The sequence below is a fragment of the Andrographis paniculata genome, unplaced genomic scaffold (assembly GCF_009805555.1).
Source record: "Andrographis paniculata isolate CXL003 unplaced genomic scaffold, ASM980555v1 Contig37END, whole genome shotgun sequence".
Lineage (NCBI taxonomy): Eukaryota > Viridiplantae > Streptophyta > Magnoliopsida > Lamiales > Acanthaceae > Andrographis > Andrographis paniculata.
The window spans coordinates 872,397-895,201 of NW_026137570.1; the positions used below are offsets into that span (position 1 = coordinate 872,397).

At 26.0% G+C, this 22,805-nt stretch overlaps 2 protein-coding genes across 3 annotated transcripts in view; both read right to left on the reverse strand.

Moving 5' to 3' along the window:
• Positions 1-22,805, reverse strand: part of LOC127250209 (ABC transporter G family member 14-like) — a 38,989-nt gene that overhangs the window by 10,616 nt on the left and 5,568 nt on the right. The window contains exon 1 of one of the 2 annotated variants that reach the window (XM_051273368.1): positions 10,693-10,829. In XM_051273368.1, coding sequence (XP_051129325.1) covers positions 10,693-10,814 — 122 coding nt within the window. In that variant the 5' untranslated portion in view covers positions 10,815-10,829. Of the gene's footprint in view, positions 1-10,692; positions 20,100-22,805 lie in introns of those variants that run through there. The other variant, XM_051273370.1, reaches the window with a different exon arrangement.
• Positions 14,258-19,676, reverse strand: LOC127250211 (WAT1-related protein At5g45370-like). The gene is made up of 8 exons (XM_051273371.1): positions 19,517-19,676; positions 17,705-18,187; positions 16,752-16,814; positions 16,134-16,250; positions 15,760-16,045; positions 15,533-15,688; positions 14,860-15,011; positions 14,258-14,767 (listed from the first exon to the last, which is right to left on the reverse strand). The coding sequence occupies exons 2-8, from the start codon at positions 17,887-17,889 to the stop codon at positions 14,566-14,568; spliced, it is 1,161 nt and encodes a 386-aa protein (XP_051129328.1). The 5' UTR covers positions 17,890-18,187; positions 19,517-19,676; the 3' UTR covers positions 14,258-14,565.

Sequence of the window (22,805 nt, forward strand, 5' to 3'; positions counted from 1 at the left end):
ATAAATATTAAATTATGCAGGCTAAATAAATAGTGTTGAATTGATTTGAAATATAACCAAACACACCCCTTAGTATTAATTGTTAGTATAAATGTATCATTTTTTTTTATAATTTTTTATTATATAAAACTATTATTATTATGTTAGTAAAAAATGTGCATGATTGTCTATTATGTTTAGAATTTGTACACAACTATAGAAAATTTATACAGTAATTTACTTAATATAATGATGATTATATAATAAATTTTAATTATTTAAATATGGGTTGTTTTCTAAAATCAAATATTTTTAATTGCGATATATTTTATATATAAATAATTAATAATAATTATAGATCTTTAAATGGGTCTTATATGAAAATTGTTTTCTAAGTTATTCATCGTGTATTTGTACACAACATTTTCATATTATTTTTCATAATAAGATATAAGTTTTATTTGCAAATACAAAGCCATTAGTTAAAACAGCAACAAATAAGATACATTGTCACTTTTCATACATAAATATATATTTGAAAGACCAAATAATAAACATATATATATATATATCAGTTACATACATAATCGAAATCATATATTTATTTTTTATTTAATTTCTCATATGTTCATGGTGTCATCAACACTTTTAATCTAACACGGCGAATGCTTCTTATATTAAGTTTACTTATCGATATATATATATATATTATTATCTTTTTCGATCATCTTTAATTTCGTATTTAAATTAGCGCAATTATTTGGTTTCATTAAAAATAATTTATTTTGTCGCTCCCCAAAAAATAGTTCAGATATTTAATCATCAAGAAAGTTTATGCCAACCCTCCAAAAAATTCAAATCAAATACTTTGTGTCTTTAAACGTATCTTTAAAATAAAGTGTATATATTTTGAACCCTTCTTTTATTTTTTCTCTTATTATTATTATTATTTTTTTTTTTTTTTTTTTTTTTTTTTTTTTTTGATTCGAAAGATTATTTTGAAACCCCTCTTTGATATTCTGCAATAAGATCCATCGACTAAGAATATATGTGTAAACCTTTAAAGGCACATGAACAAGAACTTCTTTTAAAAGATGTGGATCAATCTAAATTATGCATATTCTTCTAGAACATATTGGCTTGATACAAAAATTATGTATGTTTATGTGGTGATTTTAATTTTTTTTTTTTTTTTGTTTTAGTTTCAACTTTAATAATAGATTGAATATAACATTTTATAAGATAAAATAGTATATTTTTATTTTATAAAATTGTAGAAATTATATGCCTAATTAGCAAGTTTAAATAAAGCTCAGAATCCCTACGATTTGGCTCTGTCATTACCTCTTTCATAGTTCAATATAACTTTTTATTAAGTATATTTAAATTTTTGTATCTTTTATTAAACTAATTCTTATGAATCATAAGTAGATATTTTTAAATTTTTCTATATAGTATACAAAATTTTATCTTTTTACAAAATAACATTTATATTAAATAATTTTTACTGAAACAATAGTTTTCGAAAAAAATTTACTATCGATGTATCAGTTTTAAAAACTTTCAAAATATAAAATAAAACTTCAAAAATATCCATAGTAATTCTTTCTTGTCGTCATAATATACTCCTTTTGTTCACTATCGATGTATCAGTTTTATTATTTTGATTAACTTGTCAACAATAAATATATATATATTTTTTTTAATTTAATAACACTTAAAATTACAATCACATCACAATGTGTAAATTATACTTTCAAAAGTATTTTAGTCGATACATATTAAACACTAAGGGTGTGTTTGTTTGAAAGATTTTGGTGGATTTCCACTATTCATCCAATTTTTTCCCCCCAAAAACATCAAATCAAACACCTATTTTTCATTTTTTATATTATACTAAAAATCAATTTTACATTCAAAACATCACATCAAACCCTATTTATATCACATCATACAACTATTCAAATTCAAAATTTTTACTATTCAAATCCCAACTCAAAATCCAAACCTCCAAACAAATACACCCTAACATTACAATGGGACTCTTCTTCATCAGATTTGACAACTCCTTTTCACTTTTGATTTATTTATTTTCTTTTGTCCTTAAAGATAACTTTGCTTCTTCTTTTTTTTCTTTTTTTTTTATTTGCTTTTTTAATCAGTTGGGAAGTTAACTCAGTAATATACTTTTATTTTAATTATTATTATCACTTAGTTGAAAATTGAAATAAATTAATTATATATATATATATATGTATGTGATAGTTGATTCATCCTAACAATGGTAGGTGGCAAAATGTGAGCTATGTGGGAAGTAAGTGGTAAATATTAATCCACCTAAGCATGCACACAAACTTAGTCATGGAGGAAAAATAAATGAAAAAAAAAAAAAACTATATTATATATTTTTAATAATTATTTTACTATTAGTTTTAATTTAGAATGTTCTAGTTTTTTTTTTTTTTTTTGTGTGTTTAATTTTTTCCACTTGATCAACTATTTGAAATACACTTTATAAATCATTCTAAATAAAAGTTAATGGTAAAATGATTAAGAAACACTATCAAAATTATACTCGCTCCGTCCCAAAACAATAATTTCATTTGATCATTTTCATCCGTCTCAAAACAATAGTCTCATTTCTAATCGGTAATTATTACTATCTTTTTACAAAACTATTTCCATTTTTTTTTCACAATAATTACATTTTTAGTCTTTTAGAAATTCTTTTATACCCACTCTCAATATAATACTATTATTCTTTAATTCTCGTGTTCATTTCAAATCTTTTTTTGTTTTGAAACGAAAGAAGTACTTCCTAAAAGTCTAACATAAAATAACACAGAAAATAAATGTGAAATAAAAGGAATAATAATAAATCGAGTTTAGAAAATTAAAGAGAGAAAAAGTAGCAGAGAAATAAAATCATAGATACATGTGTGTTAAAAAATAAAATATAATAATAATAATAATAATGTTAGATATGTTTATTTTTTTTAATTTGTTTTTTATTTGAATAGTAATTTAAATGTAATATTTTATATAAAAATAAATAATTAATTCTATTTGCGACGATTTAATGTAAATATATTAAAATTCAAATTTAAAGAAATATATTTTTTTTTATTTTTTTGATGACGTGGGAACCAGTAGTTGCTACCTGAAAGTGAAAGAACACATCTTTTATTTTATATACATATATTCTTTGGAAAGAGAACAAATTTTTTTCAATCCTTTTATTTTCTTCTAAATAGTTTCATTAGATTTAATGTGAATCCAATTAATTTATTTGATAGATGAAAATATGATATAAATCTGCCCTGACTTGAACCTCTAAATTTTTATTTTTTTTTATAAAAATAATTTTTTTAATAATTATACTAAATTGTTCTTTTTTTTTTTTCTTCATTTTTTTTCTTTATTGACATGAAAATCGACATTTCGCCCCCTTAAAGTTTGGGGCTAATTCTTTCACCATATAGTGGTTTTAACATTTGATGTAGACGTGTAATACATAATGGAACAAATCTACCCATATCGAGTTCATATTACTTTGCTCGGAAAAAGGGAATAATAGTACCTAAAAATAAAGTAGAACAAAACAATAAAGAACATATGTTGCTCCCTTCTTTTTTTTTTTTTTTTTTTTATTTTTTTTACCTTTGGATCAAAAGACGAAGAAACAAAGATAGATATCAAATCCCGACACTTCCGAATCTTGCCTATCACACATAATTCAGTAGAACTTGTCTTCTTGTGCTTACTTAATTACCGACTATTAAGTTCAGCCAGAGGTTTATTCACTCGAAAATATCACTGCAGATTTCACGTCATAATAAAAATAAAAAAAAAGTCACCATAGTATATCGATCGCTTTATTACTCATCACAAAACAATAGTGTAAGAAAAAGACTATACAATTTCTTTTTTTTTTTTTTTTAATTTATGTTTTTCAACTTTTAATTTTTTAGGTTTGTCCCAACACTTGGCAACTCCTCCCTTGTTATTCTTTTTTTATTAAATAATGCTTGTTTTCAAACCACTAATATTGTGAAAGAATATACATATCATACCCTTTATTTTATTTATTTATTTAATATCGTAATGGAGGTTTATAATACAACATTTATTTGTGTTGACAACGTTAAACATCGTCTTTTATCAAACCCAATCTTAAATTTATTACTATAATTATTACACATTATTTTCTTTAATCATCATCTAATTTCCATAAATGTCTGAAAATTAATATATATATATATTTTTATAAAAAAAAAAGAAAAATTCACATTTTTAATAATTTATTTTCTTTTTAATTTTCATGCTAGTTCCAATAGAGATAATTTCATTGGACGGAAAGAATAATATATAAACACCAATATTAAGGTCATATCGATATATAGATATTTGCGCATGAGTGTAATAATTAACATTAATAATTTTTAAATAGACAATAGCTAAGACGTTGATTATAGTTAATTAGTATGAGTAATTATTTATCAATATATGACTAAAATTAAATTAATATATATGGTGTAATGAGAGATTAATCGTAAAAATAAAATAAAATAAAATAAAATTATGAAGCTCTTTAGAAGAAAATAAAGACGATGGCCATTAAAACATTTTATGAAGCTATTTATATATTCTTTAGAAATAGAGCAATTTTTTAAATTTTTTTATGAAGCTATTTGGAATAAAATCTTATGAGGCTATTTTTAATCCCAAGTAATTTTATATACATATATTCTTTAGAAATAGAGCAATTTTTTTTTTTCAATATTTTTATTTTCTTCTAGATTTGAGGTGAACTCAATTCATATCACGCATATGTATTATTTGAACATGCATTTTGTAACGAGAGATTAATCGTGACATATGATATGTGTATTCTTTGTACATATCATATACTTAAATACTATTTGTATTTTGAACTATTATATATATATATATATACATATTGATTATGATAATCGACACCCTAACCACACCACTTTTTAAAAACAAGATCCGATTTGTTGATTGGAAAGATTTATATTTACTTTTGTCAGAAACTAAAAAAAAAATTATAATAATATTTAAATGATAATTGATTGTGCTTTTGTGCGTAAAAACTTTTTCACTCTTGTGTTTTAATTTGTTGTAATAGTATATAGTATAGTCAAACTTACTAAAAAGAAAATATAAATCGTATATTTGAACAAACAAAATAAAAATATATATACAAATATAATGATATTTTTAATATTAAGTACAATGACGCAAAAGGTAAATAAGACATTTAAAGTTAAAGGGCGTATTTAATATATATATATATATATAAATAAATAAATAAATAAAAAACCAAACAAACTAGGTACAGAATGTACTCAATCACCATAGCAAATCCATATCAATATATAGATACTTGCATGTGTGAGTGTAATAATTAAACATGAATAATTCATGGAATATTATTGCTGATGATGATGAACAAATTTGCATGCTCATATAAATCATAACATATCAAATCAAATCCAATGAAAATTAAATTAAATTAAATTAAATTAATATTGTACTTGTGTTACTTATATATGTTTTTAAATTTTGCTATCAAGTTGTAACCACTTGATCGACTTATAATATTTTGTTTTACTTACTGAGTCCATCTCGAGATGATTATATAAGAATCTAACATATTTTTCCATATCCATTTTTTTATGAATATTATCAAAATCTACTTTAAAATTATAATCGTATCGATTTTCAAGAAAAAAAAAAAGATCGAATTTTATAATGGAATCCAACGCCGCGTTCTCGTACCCATTTATATATAAAGTTGAAATTGTTGGTAGGCACAAATGTGGAATGCTTCATCATGTAACAATAATTTTGCACCAAACAACAAATTTATTCTTACATGGAAAGTGTAATAAGAAACTCCATATATATATATATATATATAATGATTAGACACCTCCACATACAAACAATGGAGACTCATTTTTATTTTTTTATTTTTTTCTATTTTCATACTTTTTAATAAAATATATTTGATGTATATATATTATTTAAATTTTTTAGTGAAAATAACAACTCGAAATGTAACATAAGACACCCTAAATTTATTCGAATTCTTCACAATATAATCCCACTATTTGATTTAAATTTGAGAGCCAATGATTTTAATAATACATCAAACTTGTTTTAAAAAATGTCAAAATTTATAAATTGCAATAATAATTTAAATCCTATGATTGAAGACAATTTTGGGATTTTTGTTTAATATATATAAATTCGCCATTGTAAGTTTCATTTGTGCCATTGTATTATATATTGAAATTTTTTGAATTTCTTTTTTTCATAATATTATTTTTATTTTATTTTTACATATTATTAATATACTTGGCTCTTGATTTGATTTAAGATTTTTTTTTGTTTTTTTTACATATAATATGACATTAATAATAGTATATTAGTGATGTCATTTAGGGTATAAATATAATCTAAATAGAACACACCAATAATATCCAATATTTATTATCTATTTAAATTTTTATTATTTTTAAAATTATTTTAAAATGTATCTAAAAAAATTTTTATTCAATTCTTCTAGTTAATACCGTATATGTTGAAATTAAATAGGCATGTTTCTTTAAAGTTGGGAGTTTGGTTTAGGATTAAAAAATAGTAAAAAAAATAAAAATAAATTAAAATTGTATTTAAATATGGTATAACTAGATATTAAATACAATATTTTGAATAAAAAAATTAATTTTATTAAAAAATAAATTATTAAAAAAATAAATATTTGATTGATTATTTAATAGACCTGAAGGTTATAGTAATATTATTGAATAATGTGAGATAAGACCAAATTCAAATCTTAAAAAATACTCCTTCAGTCCAACTAAAAAATATACATATTTTTATTTTGGAACATTCAATTACAAAGTAAATATTTTATTAAATACCTTACTTTTTTCCACAATTTACTTTACATCACATCGTTACTTTTATACAAAAAATTAAGGACAAAAATATAGTTACACTACTTTTAACTACTCACTATAATTAAATACTATTATTTTTTAAACACCGCGCCAAAAATAAATGTATATATTGTAAGTGGACGGAATGACTATATAATAAAAAATACCAAAACAAGAAGAAAAAAATTCTTAATTAAAATATAATCAAAGAAAATAAAATTTGTATATAGATATAAATATGATATTATATATATATATATAGAATACAATGAAAGAAGGTACAGCCACGGGTGAGGAAGATAAGGTTTTGTCCTAAATTTATTAGATTTTCCAGACAGCAGAAATCACGCGTGTTGTCTATGCTGCCCACGCCCTTTCTCATATATTTATATATATATTATTTATATTATTTGAGCATATATCCGATAACCCATTTTAAAACCCCTTCGTCCGTTTTTAAGGTCATATTTATTTTTTATTTTATTATACTTAACATTAAAATTATCTTTATATTTGTATAATTTTTTGTACAAATATCAATCTATTAATATTATAAGATACTGAAATATTTTTACAATTTTTTCTTAATTTGCACTACGTTTTGATATAATAATTAATATTCAAATATCAACACACAAAAAGCAAATAGAACCTTTAGAGTCGGATGGAGGTTGTATAATATATAATACATTATATAGTTATACATAGCACAATATATTAATCCATCCGTCTCAATACACTAGTTTTATCACAACAAGAAAATATCATTTTTGTAACGAGGTTTTTCGTCTTTAAATTCACTTTTTTCCGTTACTAATTATATTAGAGACGGAATTAATAATAGAATTACGTTAGCTACGTGATCTTTAGTGACGGAATTCTGTTACAAATATACTATTTTTTTGTAGAGTATTTACCATTTTTATCCGTCCCAAAACAATAGTCTTATTTCCATAAATAACCTTATCGCCGTAAAACTACCCCTACTATTTCATTTTTATTACACAATTGTCACTATTTTTTACAGTAATACACTCACAAGGGCAAAAAAGTTTTTTATTCATACCTTATACCAACTACCAATATAATATCAATATTCCTTAAATCTCGTGTCCAATTCAATTAAAACTATAGTTATGGGACGGAAGGAGTATAATTTAAGCACAATAAATAGATTATACAACACAACACAATATACAATTTACACAATAAATATTAGTATAATATATAGCATAGCATGTTATAGAATTTTATATAGCACAAAATATTATGAAATCAATACAATAAGCAAACTATGCATCATAGCACAATATTTAATCTACATGGCAAATGCTTCTATATACCACAACATTTGCTATTTGTTAATTGTTTCAAATTAATGTGCTAACTTGATAAACTCAGCACCTTAACTGTCGTCATATATATATATATATATTGTTTATTCAGCGTTTTAGTTTGAATTGTTTTTGTATGTAAATTATAAAAAAAATCATACCGATAATATAAAAACAATATTTTATATAAAAATATTAACTTTTTGTAATGAAATAAAATATATACTGTCTTTGTCCAAAAAAAATATGTTCGTTTTTAAAAAAAAAAAAAATTGTTGGGTGAATTGAGTGAGTATATTTTTATATTAAAAATATATTATTTTTTATGACTTTTTCTTTTTATGGCACAACAATTCGTATTCAATTATTAAAAATTCATTTCACATTATATACATTACCAAATATATATAATAAAAACTCCATTCAAATATCACTATGAATGTTTAAATTCTATATAAACTACTCCTTCCGTCATATAAAATATGTTCGTTTGACTGGATAAATATTTTAAAAAATATTGATTAAAAAAATATATATATAGAAAAAATTGTATTATATTTACTAAATAAAAAACAACAATATTTTTGAATGACTATAAAAAAAAAAAAAAAAAAAAAAAAAAAAAAAAGAGACATAAATTTAGATGATAGGTAAAGTAACACATAAATGTGTGTCATTTCTATTTGAAATCATGATTAAAAAGTTAAAATTGAAATAATTATGTATTATATATAAATGAATTGAAGGAGGGAGCAAATCTTAAAAGTGTAGAAGAAAAGTGAGAATAAGGGTGTTAGAGTTGTGAGAGATTATAATCATTACTGCAATGATTCTAACATATGAAAATATATAATTATTGCATACAAATCGCATAATGCCATTAATCATTACATCCCAACTATCACTAATTCCTTCATCTATATATATAATCAATTTTAACAAATTATTATTCCTCTATCAATATATTATTTTCAATAACAATCTATTATTTTTTATATCTACATCCAACAAACATTTATTTCACCTAAACTTCAAACATTGGAGTTTGTTTGGTTATCTTTTGAAATTGATTTGAATTATATTGTGTTTTTAAAAATATATATATATTTTATTGAAAATCGTACGAATTAAATAATTTAAATTTGCATTCAAATTATAATAATAAAAAAAAAAAAGAACATATTAAAAAGGATAACACCTCTGGAACATAAAAAATATGAAGTTCACTTCTTACAAAGATAGCAATAGTCAACAACATAGCAAGAACCAAAAAAGAAATAAAAAAAGGTATAGCCAATTTTATGAGTTTAAACTTATTTTTCATATTATACATTAGTCATAATTCCATAAGAAAATATATTATTTCATACCACAAAATATTATATCTAAATTACCATTTAGTAATAATAATAATAGACACCCAAAAAAACACACAATCAAATTGTAACCCGAAAAAAATGGGCTTAACAGTTAGGACTTTTATTTTGGTAACCAAAAAATTGTAAGATAAACCTTTACCCACTACATAATTGGGCTTTTTTTTTTTTTTTTTTGTCATTATTAAATCAACTATTTATTTTTAAATTTAAATTCTACTCTATAATAATTGAGTTAAACATTTTACTAGCTCCAATTGTATTCAAAGGCACTGGATATGGTGTTGATCAGTATGGGTGGGTACGGTTGGGATATTTGCAAATATGCAAATATTTGATATTCGAACCGAACCAAACAAATACCCGAAATCGCAAATCGTATCTGAACCGAAAAATTCAGTTAACCGAATTTTCGATTAACCAATTAAAAAATAATATATTAAAAAATTAATTAAAATTCTAATTAAATCAAAATATTTGAAAATATTTCAAATATTCGAACCGAAACCGAACCGTAACCGAACCGAATATAATTATTAATATAAATTTTAAAATGTAATAACATGAATATATAAATATATTTTGTTGGGTTAACCGAACCGAAAAAAATATCAAAAATCAAAATCGAACTAACCCGAGCAAACATCAAATATGCAGTATTTGTATTCGAACTGAATTTGCTCAATTAACCGAAAATTCGGTTCGATTCAGTTCAGTTCAACGGTTCGACTTTTTTTACCCACCCCTACTGATCAAAGCTATTCAATATCATGATAATTAGCCCTTCAAGAGTAAATGTTAGTGTATAACATTAGTATGTGCTATTGTATTGTTTATATTATGTTGGGCTAATATCTAATATATATTGTCAATTAATATACTATATTATTGTATTAACATAAATTCTATTGTCTATTTACGGCTTTAGAACTGTTGGATTCAGCATACTGACAACAATCTTATTCGAATATAAACCTAAGGTAGAATCTACTGGTAAAATCAAATAGTAACAAATATGTCAGATATACTTACCGTAGGATTTTCCGTAAACATGGTGAACCACGGTTAAAGAGGAACCGGCGGTAGTGGTGCATCCCAAGGTTGTAAGAGGGGATGTCCGGTGTGGTGCGCAATTTTTTCGGGCGACAAGCCATGGTCGAGGAGTGGCTCTGATTCTGCCGATGTAATGAGCCCTCGTCCGTTTTTCAGCATGCGACGCCCAAGTCACCGAATAAAGTCCTGCAATAGTAAGTACTCCTCCAAGAATGCTGTTGCAAGTTAAGTAGAAGACATGGAGCAAGCTATTGTTTTCAAAACTTTAATTGCTTCAAAATAAAAAAATAAAAATAAAAATAAAAATCAAGATGTATTGATGGAGACATGAATGTAACCTGCCGGTATAAATAGGAGTTCCGAGGAAGATTTTGGCGAGGAAGGCCGAGGCGATGAATTAGAGAGGGAAGTAGAGAGCAACGAGGGCCGGGCCGAGGATCTTGTTCGACCATGCCGTGATGCCGTAGTTAAATGCAGATGTTAAAAGTCCCTAAAATGAGTAGAAAAACTTAGATAACACTAAACAAGAAATTGAATATAAGTACAGGCAAGGAAAAAAAAAGTGTTATCGTAACTTCAATAAATTGTACTACTTATGTACCGACTAATCACCTTCCGCGATATGCACTAAAATTTTTTATTTTATTAATTTTTTTTGTTTTAAATATACAAATGGCGAAAGGTAATTGATCGTTACATGAAGAATACAATTCATTAATGATAGAATAACTTAATTCATATATATATATATATATATATGATGGGACATGAATTTTATAAACGGACTATATAAAGTATCTTTATTAATGTAATAAATATACATCGCATAATAATATATACAATACATATTACAACTATTTCAGCTCGCAATATATATTAATACAGTGCAAATAAACTAAAACAAATAGCACGTAATAACAATCTATATAATATGTCTTGTCTGTTATATTTCATTTATTTTCTGGTCCATTTTTCATATATTGAATAGGAATAATAAGTATGGTGCCGTATTAGTCCCAACGAGCATCCTAGCTATTCTCATATATAACTTTCAACTCTTTTATTATTTATTTTCTCAATTTTTTTCTAAAATAACATAAGGAAATATGCTACTCGAACGTAAAATTCTCTAAAGCATAAACAGATAATCGAGAGAACTTACAGCGTAGCACACGGCTAAGGCTTCAGATTGTGTAGACAGCCAATCCGATGAATCCTTCGACATAAATGAAGCAATCGCAATTGTAAACACCAAAGCGAAACAATGCGAATACGCCCCAATGATATACAAGCAGGATACTCGACTAAAATTGGAGCCCGTGAATTAATTAATTAATTAATTAAACAATTAAAATAGCAGTAAATATCTAACCATCGCAACAACGACTGATACGAGCAAAAAAAGTCGTAATGAATATGGGCTAAGCTAACACACCTGAACGACAAGATAAATCGCCATGCAGAAGCAGTTGCCCATGAAGCATAATCCCGTGCTGCCACTTATCGATATCTAAGTATTTCAACAATTTCGGCGCTAACTCCGCAGCCAGAAAGTGTTGATCGTCGGACTCGTTTTGAACAGAGGGCCGTGCAAGACGGCCATAAGAACAGCACGGCAATACAAAGAAGAGCACCTCCTACTTTTGTTAGACCCTCCCTTTTTCTTAGATTCAACTTCTCGGTTCTGAAGAAGAACAGATAGAGATGGAAGATGCACGTGACTATGAAAAAATTTGTAAAAAATATCCCACACCTATACACCTATACGCCATTATTATTTTCATCTTGTATTTATATCGTTGGTAGAATATATTGTACGTGTTTGCAAAAGTCGGTAAAATAACAAGAATAGAAACTTTTGTAAACATGTATGATATATTTTGTCATCTTAATAAAATAAGGAGGTATACTATGTAAATATTACAATTTCATGAATTAAATCCACCCAAAGTTGATGTTGATTGCATGAATTAAGATAGTGGAACAAGAGAAAACTTGCTGATATATACAAATTGGAAAGTTATTTTATTAATAAAAAGAAAAATGAAATTAAAGAGAAATGACCAGTATTTATATGTTCTTAAATTCTAAAGTCTAAAAGAAATAAATTCAAAGTAAGAAAAATAGCAGGGTATTAAGTTTGGTCGAGGTTTACTCAGTTTGCACTTTTGGGTAGCGGATGCAGTTTCCACGTCAAAAAAAAAAAAAAATTTGCCAAATTTAAAAATTATATACATCCGAAAAGTAGAAAAACGTCTCCAAATAAATGGATTATGCAAATTTTATTCAATTTCAAATAAGAACACAAAAATAAAAAGGAAAAAAAATGGCAAATTGTGCCGATAGACATGGAACGTGTAACAATGCAGACATTACAATCAAAATCTTTATAAAAAAAAAAAAAAAAAAATCAAATTTAAGTACAATCAAACAAACTAATTATAATTGATTACTTGTAAATATCAATAAAAAAAATTAAACGTATCAATAAATATATATTACTATAAAAAATCAATTAAAAAATTAAAATATAAATATATAAAAGTAAATTATTATACTATAAATATTACAAATAAAAAAAAAATCAAAATTTGAAAATTGGTCTAACATGATCAGTTTGTAATCAAAAAGAAAAAGAAAATAATATATACATATATATATATATATACTCATGGGTTCAAATAACTAATACTCCATCTGTCTCAGAAGAAATGTCTTGTTGGGAATTGGCATAAAATAGGATGTAAAAAATTGTAATGTTTTTGCTTAAAAGATAGATTAGAGTAATAATTAGGGATAATTCGAAAAAATTGGAATAATTTTGTTATAAAATGGCAACCACAGTTACTAAATAGGAAAATAAGACAATTGTTTTGGGGCGGACGAAAATGAAAAAACAAGACAATTCTTTAGAACTGAGGGAGTATTTTATCTTGTCAGTCGCATATGATTCACCAATTTATTTATCAAACTTAATTTAGAAGTTATTATGTTTGATTACCCACGAATAATAATTATAGGTTCGCACGACATCAAGAAAATAAATATATATATATTAGTCATACGAATCTAAGGGGAGTTATGGGTTCGCACGACATCAAAAAGTAAATAATCTAAGGGATAGCACGTGACGGGATATTTTTAATAATAATTATTATTACTTCATTTGTCATTTAAAAAAATATTTTATTTTTGTACTATTTTTTAGTATAAAAAAAAATTAAAAAATTATTACTCAATTTTATTAAAATGAGCACACATTTGCATAAGAGAGTGAGTATTATTATTATTATTATTAAAAAAGTCAATTTAACTCGTGCTTTCTAAAATCAATATATAAAATAAATCCCCAGTAATAAATAAGGTCTCCGAGCGACCATTCACTTTATTAAATCATAAAAACAAAAATAAAATTTGTAGCAGAGTGTTTACAGGTTGGATCTCTAAAATAAAAGAAAATAATATTTAGATAATTATAAATCTAAAATTCGAATGACCCACCCAAGATTTTGTTTACAAGGATCGAACAGTAGCTAACTCTTCATGTCACAGATTCAACCAAAAAGATTTAATTAACACAATATTTGAATAATTGAGTCCGATTACAATTAATCCGAATCGAATCGAATCGACAAAAGATAAAAGTACAATGACAGCAAATACACGAATGAGTCCAAAAGTTCGAACAACCTCGGCTCCATTACCAGCTTTAAATTTATACAAAATTACGAACTTACGTTGACATAATACAATACAATTGCGCAAAAAAACAATTACCTCCAATCATCCTCGTGTAAGCGAACAAACACTCCGATACAATACGTGGAACCGGCAGCCCCGCGGTCGAGCGAATTAATTGACCGTCTTTATTGCCGGGTTTGAAGGCCCGGGGAGAATGTACCCGGCCGGGTACGAAATCTTGTCGATCGACGAATCATCGTCGAGGAGTGGTTGTGTTGCGGGAGAGCGCCCGTTGCTTTTTTCTTGCTTCTCGGAGTGCGCCGCCCACGTGACCAAATAAAGCCCGACGACAATCAGTACGCCTCCGAGAATGCTGTCGCGACAAAAAGTAGCAGATAGTAGAGTGAGCGAACATTCGATAGAGTATTAAAGCAAAAGCGAGCGAGCTAATAGTGTAGGACGAACCTTCCCAAATAAATCGGAGTTCCGAGGAAAATTTTGGAGAGGATTGCGGATGCGGCCGGCTGGAGCGGGTTGTACAATGAGACAAGGGCAGGGCCGAGGATTTTGTTCGACCATGTCACGATTGCGTAGTTCAGGGCAGACGCTACGAGTCCCTACAATGTGTAAGAAACTCGATTTAGAATGATTAAACTCGGACTCTTGCATTCGAGCTACAGACATCATATATATAGGGGCATGGATCAGCTGTTGATCTGATCGAGTCAACATAGTACTTATTTGATCAGATCAGTATATGCTATACAGTCAAATCAGCATTATCCTGACTTGGCCGGATCAACACAGGATCCGCACCTGTATAAATAGTCAATATAAGATATATGTTAATATGATACAAATGCAACATACGTGAAATGACTAACATATAATAATTATTCATAGAACACATACTACAGTTAAATTCAGCGTATAAAGTATATTCATATAGCACATTCTATAAAGTGTGAATTCAACACATAAATTTCAGTTAACATTACATATGTTGTATTAACTGAGACCATTTGTCGTCCAGCCAAATCAGTACTCTAACTGATCCGTTATATAAGAGAATTACGACAAGAAAGAACAGTTAGTTTGTCGATAATCGAATCCCGGGAAGAGAAACGAGAGAACTTACCGCGTAACATACGGCTAAAACCTCAGATTGTGTAAGGTTCCAGCTAGTCGATTCATTCGTCATAAGAAACGAGGTCGCGACCATACACACGGCGCCGAAGAAATACGAATACGCCGTCACCGAAATACTCGCCGGATACTTAGCCAAAAGCGGAGCCTGTAACATGGAATCGAAAAACCGCGATTAATCCGACGAAAATAAAACGTTCGGCGCGACGAATAAAATACCTGAACGGCTAGAAAAGCCGCCATGCACAAGCAGTTTCCGATCAAGCATAAAACCCCGAGGTGCCACGTATCGATACTGAATTCCAAAAAGCTAGACGCTAACCACGTGGCGTTCTCTGATTGGCCGGCGACGCTCACACGGTATAACTCAGTTGTCTCCGTATCGTCGTTTCCGATCACAACGGGACCGCGGAAAACAGCGACAAGTACCGCGCCCGAAATGCAAATCAAAGTGCCGCCTAACTTTGATCGACCTTCGACTTTCCGTAAATTCATCGTCTCGGTACTGCGCGGGGCACAAAGGAAGGCTATCGCTAAAGAGAAACAGTTCTATACGTCGATTCTAAGTGGAAAATCATGGAAATTATACCAACCCCATGATGACGGCAAATATGAATGTGAAGACCGGAATCGCAGGCTGTAGAGCCGAGGCGTACGTCGGATTGGTGTATCCGAGACCAAGAACGAACAAAAGCTGATTTCCGAAAATCCTGAATCCAATAACAAGAAAAAAGCGTTCCGAATATGTTTCATTTGATAGGTTTGAGAAATTTTGGATTTGAGTTTGGTATTAAAATAATGTATGATAGGATATTTTGTAAGAAAAACACTACTCCCTCCGTCCACAAACTAATGTCCTACTTTCCTATTTGGGCCAACGCCTATTGTCCTATTTCTTTTTTTTAAACACAAATTTTACATTTTTACCCTAAATTCATTTATTACTTTAAATTTTTACCATACAATTAAGGGCAAATTTGTCTATTCATAACAAAAGACAATCAACTAAAAAATCGTGCACTTTAGGACAAAAGAAATTGGATGGAGGTAGTATATTTTTTTTCAAAAACCGCAGAGTACAAATAGTAGAAACCTAATATTTATCGCAAAAGAAACACAGGCTATATATGTAATTAATAATGCATATATCCATAGTAGCTTAAAACTTTTAGGTTAGCATACGAAAAACAGAGGAAACAATTCCAACTTACCCCGATAATCCGAGAAAGCAAAACGTCAGTAGAACCGCTCGACTTAGAGGCGGTCGGGACCTTCTGCAAAACGTGTTACCGAAAAACATTGTGAATTGCAGCTAAAAAAAAAACACTCGACACAAACACGAATAGATCAATAGAACAATGCTTCTGATCTTCAGAGACTAAAATCATTGTTGCCACCGATGGATACATTTCGATAACGAATTTTCATCGGGAATGCTTCGATAAAATTTCTACGTAAAAAGATCAACAAGAGATACAAAAATGTGTCCAAAACGTTGGGTGTGTTCTTATATCAAACTTTACTCAATCTTTACTACTCATTACAAATTTTCACTCCAAAAACATCAAATCGAATGCATATTTTTTATTTTTCATATTATACTAAAAATTAATTTTACTTTTAAAACATTTTATATCACGTTATATAACTATTCAAATTTAAAAATTTTACTATTTAAATATCAAACCAAAATCCAATCTTATATATACTGTTTGCTAGTTTTACTTTGGCATACTTTCCATAAATTTATAAATTTTATGCTAATTGTATAATGTTTAATTTCAATATATATAGTTTTATTTTCTACAAAATTGTACTTATATATTTATAAATTTTACAACACTTCAATATACCTATTTTTCTTTCAAAAAAAAAAAAAAAACATTGGTATTTATTGCAATCAAATCATATCTAAATGGAGCCCAAATTGTCAAAATTAAGAAATGGTCCACCTAAATTTGAAATTTGATCAAAACTGGAAGAACATAATAATGTGATCCCCAAAAGCCATAAACAGCAAGCAACAGTCAATCCCTAATTCAAGCAACTTGTATAATCTCACAGAGCATCAAAATGCTCCTTTAATGGAGGATTCAACCAAAAAAAAAAAAAAAAGTCAAAGCACTTTAATAGAGAGAGAGAGAGAGGAGCAGGAATTCCATACTTTTCGCGGAAATAAGCAACAGGAGCGAGAATCGCGAGCGCGATGAGGTCGCGGTAGAGGCAGAAAACGACCTGATTGACGCCGCCGTTGAGCGCCACTTTGGTGACGACGTGATATCCGCCGTTGAACAGCTGCACCGCCGCCATCCCCAAATGCGCCTTCAATTCATTCCCCGGCGCCGCCATGACCTCGGCTAATTTCACCGCCGTAATCGGAGACTGAAATCTAGGGTTTGGTGGAAAGAAAAAAAAAGAAAAAAAAAATCGAAGGAAATGGTATTCTAAATTGAATCGAGAAGCGAGTGGATAATATTGAAATAGCTGTGGGGGGTCAGGTCAGCAGCAGCAGCGTAAATGCAATCGTCATCAAGTGCAACACGCAATTTGGGGGGTAAAGAAATTCCGTCCAGAATTGGTAGCAAAGAAGCAGCTGAGGAGGACGATGACGACGGACGGCGATGGCGACGGCGACGGCGATGGAGATCTTCGTGTTGAAATGAAAATAGCCCCAAATTTAGACTTTGAAAGAAATTTCACTAAAATTTGGAGTTTATCTCAATTTGAGAGTTACGCACGCGCGGCGTAATTCTTGCCTTGCTAAATACAGCCACGCCAATTGAAAAGCTTTTTTCTTTCCGTCGAATAGAAAATAATTTATTTTGGTACGGAATTTATTACGTCTCTTTGTTTTGATTAGAAATAAAATAGTTGTATTATGAGATATAAATTAATAATATATGTCGTATAAATTCTGTCTATTTAACTGTGCACAAATTTTAAGGAAAAGTGGATAAAAAATTAAAAAATATTCTTTCTATTATAAAGAAAATGAAAAATAATAGTATTTTTTTACTAAAAAATTAAAAGATAATAAGTTTGGATAACAAAAAAAATATAGTGGAAATAAATTTAAAAGACATAGTAGTATTTTTAGAAAAACAAAAAATTAGTAAATAGTAAAAATTTTGAGAAGTTTGCCAAATGAACATACCTATAATATACTTATATTGTTTCGTAACAAATGATATATTTCTTTCTATATCACTGTATTACATTTTATTTGATACTCTCTTCGTATCAAAGTACTTTTTTTACTATTTTCGTTCGTCTCTCAAAAGTATCTATTTTCTTTTTAGTAAAAATAATAATAAACTGATATCAAAATACTTTAATTTTTATTTAAATTACAAATATATAATTACTTTTTAAATAAATCAAAATGACATAAATATCAAAACTTCTTACATACTTCGACTAACTAATAAAATATTATTGTTTATTAAACTATGCCCCAAAAAACACCTTTAAAATAGGATAGATGGAATATTTTTTTTATATTTGATAAAATCTATTGATTCAAAATATAGTTAGGGTGTGTTTGTTTGGGGATTGGTTTTAAATATTCTATTCATCCAATTTTTTTCCCAAAAAATATTAACTTAAACATCTATTTTTTATTTTTTATATTATAGTATTAAAAATTAATTTTACATTCAAAATATTACATCAACACCTATTTATATTACATTATACAAATATTTCAATTCAAAATTTTTACTATTCAAATCTCAACTCAATATCCAAACCTCCAAACAAACACACCCTTAATAAATATAAAGTAATCCAATTATCTCTTTAATATATATAACATCATAAATCATTTAAAATGACTTAAAATCTCTTTATTTTTGTCTCTTTCATCGATAAATTTTTATTGAACTAACCTATTAATCTCTTCGTAAAGATAATTTAGTTGAAGTAACAATCCGAGTCGATCTTATGAGAAAGAATTCTTAACAACCGATATTAGTACCTGATTCAAAGAAGTTCGTGGCTGTGAGCATTCATTGTGCTTGTGAAAAACTCTCGTTGGCCTCATGATTTGAAGTGGTCGGTCTCAACAGTTATGGTCATGTAGCAAATCCCTTTGTGAAATATGGGGAGACTAATATGTTATATAGTTCTTAGTTTGAAGAGATGATTGTTGGGGTGCAAACTCAAGTTCCATATTGAAATATTTAAAAAAAAAAAAAGAGAAAATAAACACTTTTATAACTCATACGTGAACTCCGTTAGTATGAGATCTTTTGAAGGAAGTTCAAAAACAAATCTAGTGTTGAGTCGGATGCAGTTCTAACACTTAGTATTTTAGGTAGAACAATTTTCATAAATATTATTTTAAAATACAATATACACATATTAACCCACTATATATAATACATATATTATTTATTCATATAAAATAATAATAATAATAATAATATAAATATATATATATTTTTATATTACTAACATAATTTATTATTTTTTTTTATAAAATATTATATTAAAATATTGCTACAAACCAAACAATCCTGAAATCGATAGACTCCACTCCAATCTTGAACCATAATACTCTGCAAATAACCCCAATAAGAGAAGGCACATTAGGTAACACATGTATCACAACCTAAATTACAAAACTTTAACATGTAGCGATATAGGGTTGTCTTGTGAGACTGTTGAAAATAATTTTTTTTATATAAAATATAAAAAGTTTTGTAAAAAATATAAAAATAATAAATACATATATATTGTATTAATTTTTTTTATGGGATTTTTTTTTTCAATAACATCAAAATTCAAGTATTATTTTTAATATGAAATACTAAGTGTGTATTTGGTTAACGGTTGGAGTTTAAATTAGAAGTTGAATTGAAGTAATTTATTTTATTAACTTTTAATTTATAATAGTGTATAATTTTAAAATAGAATATAAATTTAAATATTTTAAAAATATATTTTAATAATATATATAGTGTGAATGTTATGTTGTAAAAATAAATTTTCAAACAATATAAATAAATAAATATGAATTTTTATTTATAATTGATATTAATTAATTTTATAAAGAAAATTTGAAAGATTTAAATGTATATAAATATATTTATTTAATAATAAGAAAATAAGAAAAATAGATGATTTTAAGTAGTTTCTATGGTGTAATATTTAGAGAAAAAAAAAAAAAAAAAAAAAACAAGAGTATAATGTCAAACACCAAACACATCCTTAAATTATAAAAGATGGCGCTTGGTATGGGGTTAGTTATAAAGTGTTTGTTTAGTATTTTTAATTGGATATATGTATATATTTATAGTACATATAGTTGACTAAGTGAATAATATAAAAAATAATATTTTTATTAAATTATCAATTTTTTTTAATAAATCAAATATATGTTAATTATGTAAGTGAGTATATATTGTATATTTTTAAAATATTTATAAAAAATATATATACTCCATCAAATTTTTTTATTGAATAAAAAATTTTTTATTTTTTTCATTATAGTATTAGTTAAAAAATTATACTATTATTTATATTTTTTGAATTTATGTATATATTATATTGCTATTAATATTTATTGAGAATTGTATAAATATATATATATATATTGAAAAAATATTTAAAATATAGACAAATGCATATCACTAATCACAGGCGTGTCACGTGCCGCACCTAACTCACCTAATCCACGTAATGCAATTTTTTTTTAAAGGAATTTGAATAGTTTTACTGAAATAAATAGATGTTGATGTGATGTTTTGAATGTAAAATTAATTTTTAGTATAATATAAAAAATAGATATTTAATTTGATATTTTGAAGAAAAAAAAATCAGATAAATAGTGAATTTAAAATTCAATGCCCGAACAAACACACTTATTTCAGAAAAATATATATAGTTGTTTATTTGAAGTATCGCACATGTTTTCTTTTACTATTTGTAGTTTATTTTAATTTTTTATTAGTTAAGTTATAAAAGTATTGTGTTATATTATAAAATTATTTTTAAAATATTTATTATTTTTATTTAAATTGTACAATATAAGCAATATATATATATATATATTGGAAAGATAACTGTAAAGTATAGAAGAACAATTATATTTTTTATTTTGAAAATAATTATTTTAAAAAAATTTAAAATATAATTTTGTGTTTTTTTTAATGACGTGAGAACCCATTATCACATTAAGCGAATCATACGTAACGGGTGACCTAAGGCGTTGGAGGGTCTGAGTCCATAATCTCACGGTCACAAATTCAACTCCTATGCCACCAGATCATTCCTTACGAAACTAATTTGTGTTTTTGTTGATACGTAGTATTACTCTTTTGTAATAAAATATAAATAAATTGGTTTTTATATCGTAAATAAAAATTAATTGAATATAATATTTTTTAAAAATTAAAATATTAAATAACAAAAAATATATTAAAAATATAAGTTATCATACACTAATTCATACAAAATAAAGTCGTCTCCATGTGTGTTCTTTTTTAAATATATTATTATTACTATTTTGTTTATTACATCTAGATCTACGAAAGTGTTTGTTTTTAATTTTAAATTAAAATATATAATTATTTGGTTGATATACGTTTATTAGATTTTAATTTATAATTAAAATTTAATTTATATAGTATTGTAATACTCCTTCCGGGTCAAATGATCATTTTAATTAAAATTAGGTGATGGATTAATAAATTATTAATAATAATTTATAATATTATTTTATTATTTTTTATATAAATAGTACTATTGATATTTTATATATTTTTAGTATTATAGTTTAATAAAATACATACAATATATATATAATTTTGTAGATAAATTTTTATATAATACAAATAAATAAAATATATATTTATTTATTTATAATTAATTTAAAACTATTTTTCTAGAAATATAAAAATTTTTAAATATAAATAAAAATATTTGTCTATTTAAAAGGGATAAAAATAAAGAAATTTTGAATGATCCTATATATAAAAAATTAATTAAAAAAATTTATATTTTTGTTAAATAAATTTATTCAACTAAAAATAGAATATAGTCGTATTCTATGGGATCAATAAAAAAAAAAAAACAAAATTGTCATTTTTATTATAAATTTAATCATTATTATTTTTAAAAGTTATAATAATAATAATAATAATACAAATGAACAGAAAGGTGGCGTTGTTTTAGTATTTAAGAATTTTTTATATTTTTATTATTCTTAAGTATTGATAGTATTTACAATTTTTATCCGTTAAGTCTTATTTTTATAAATAATC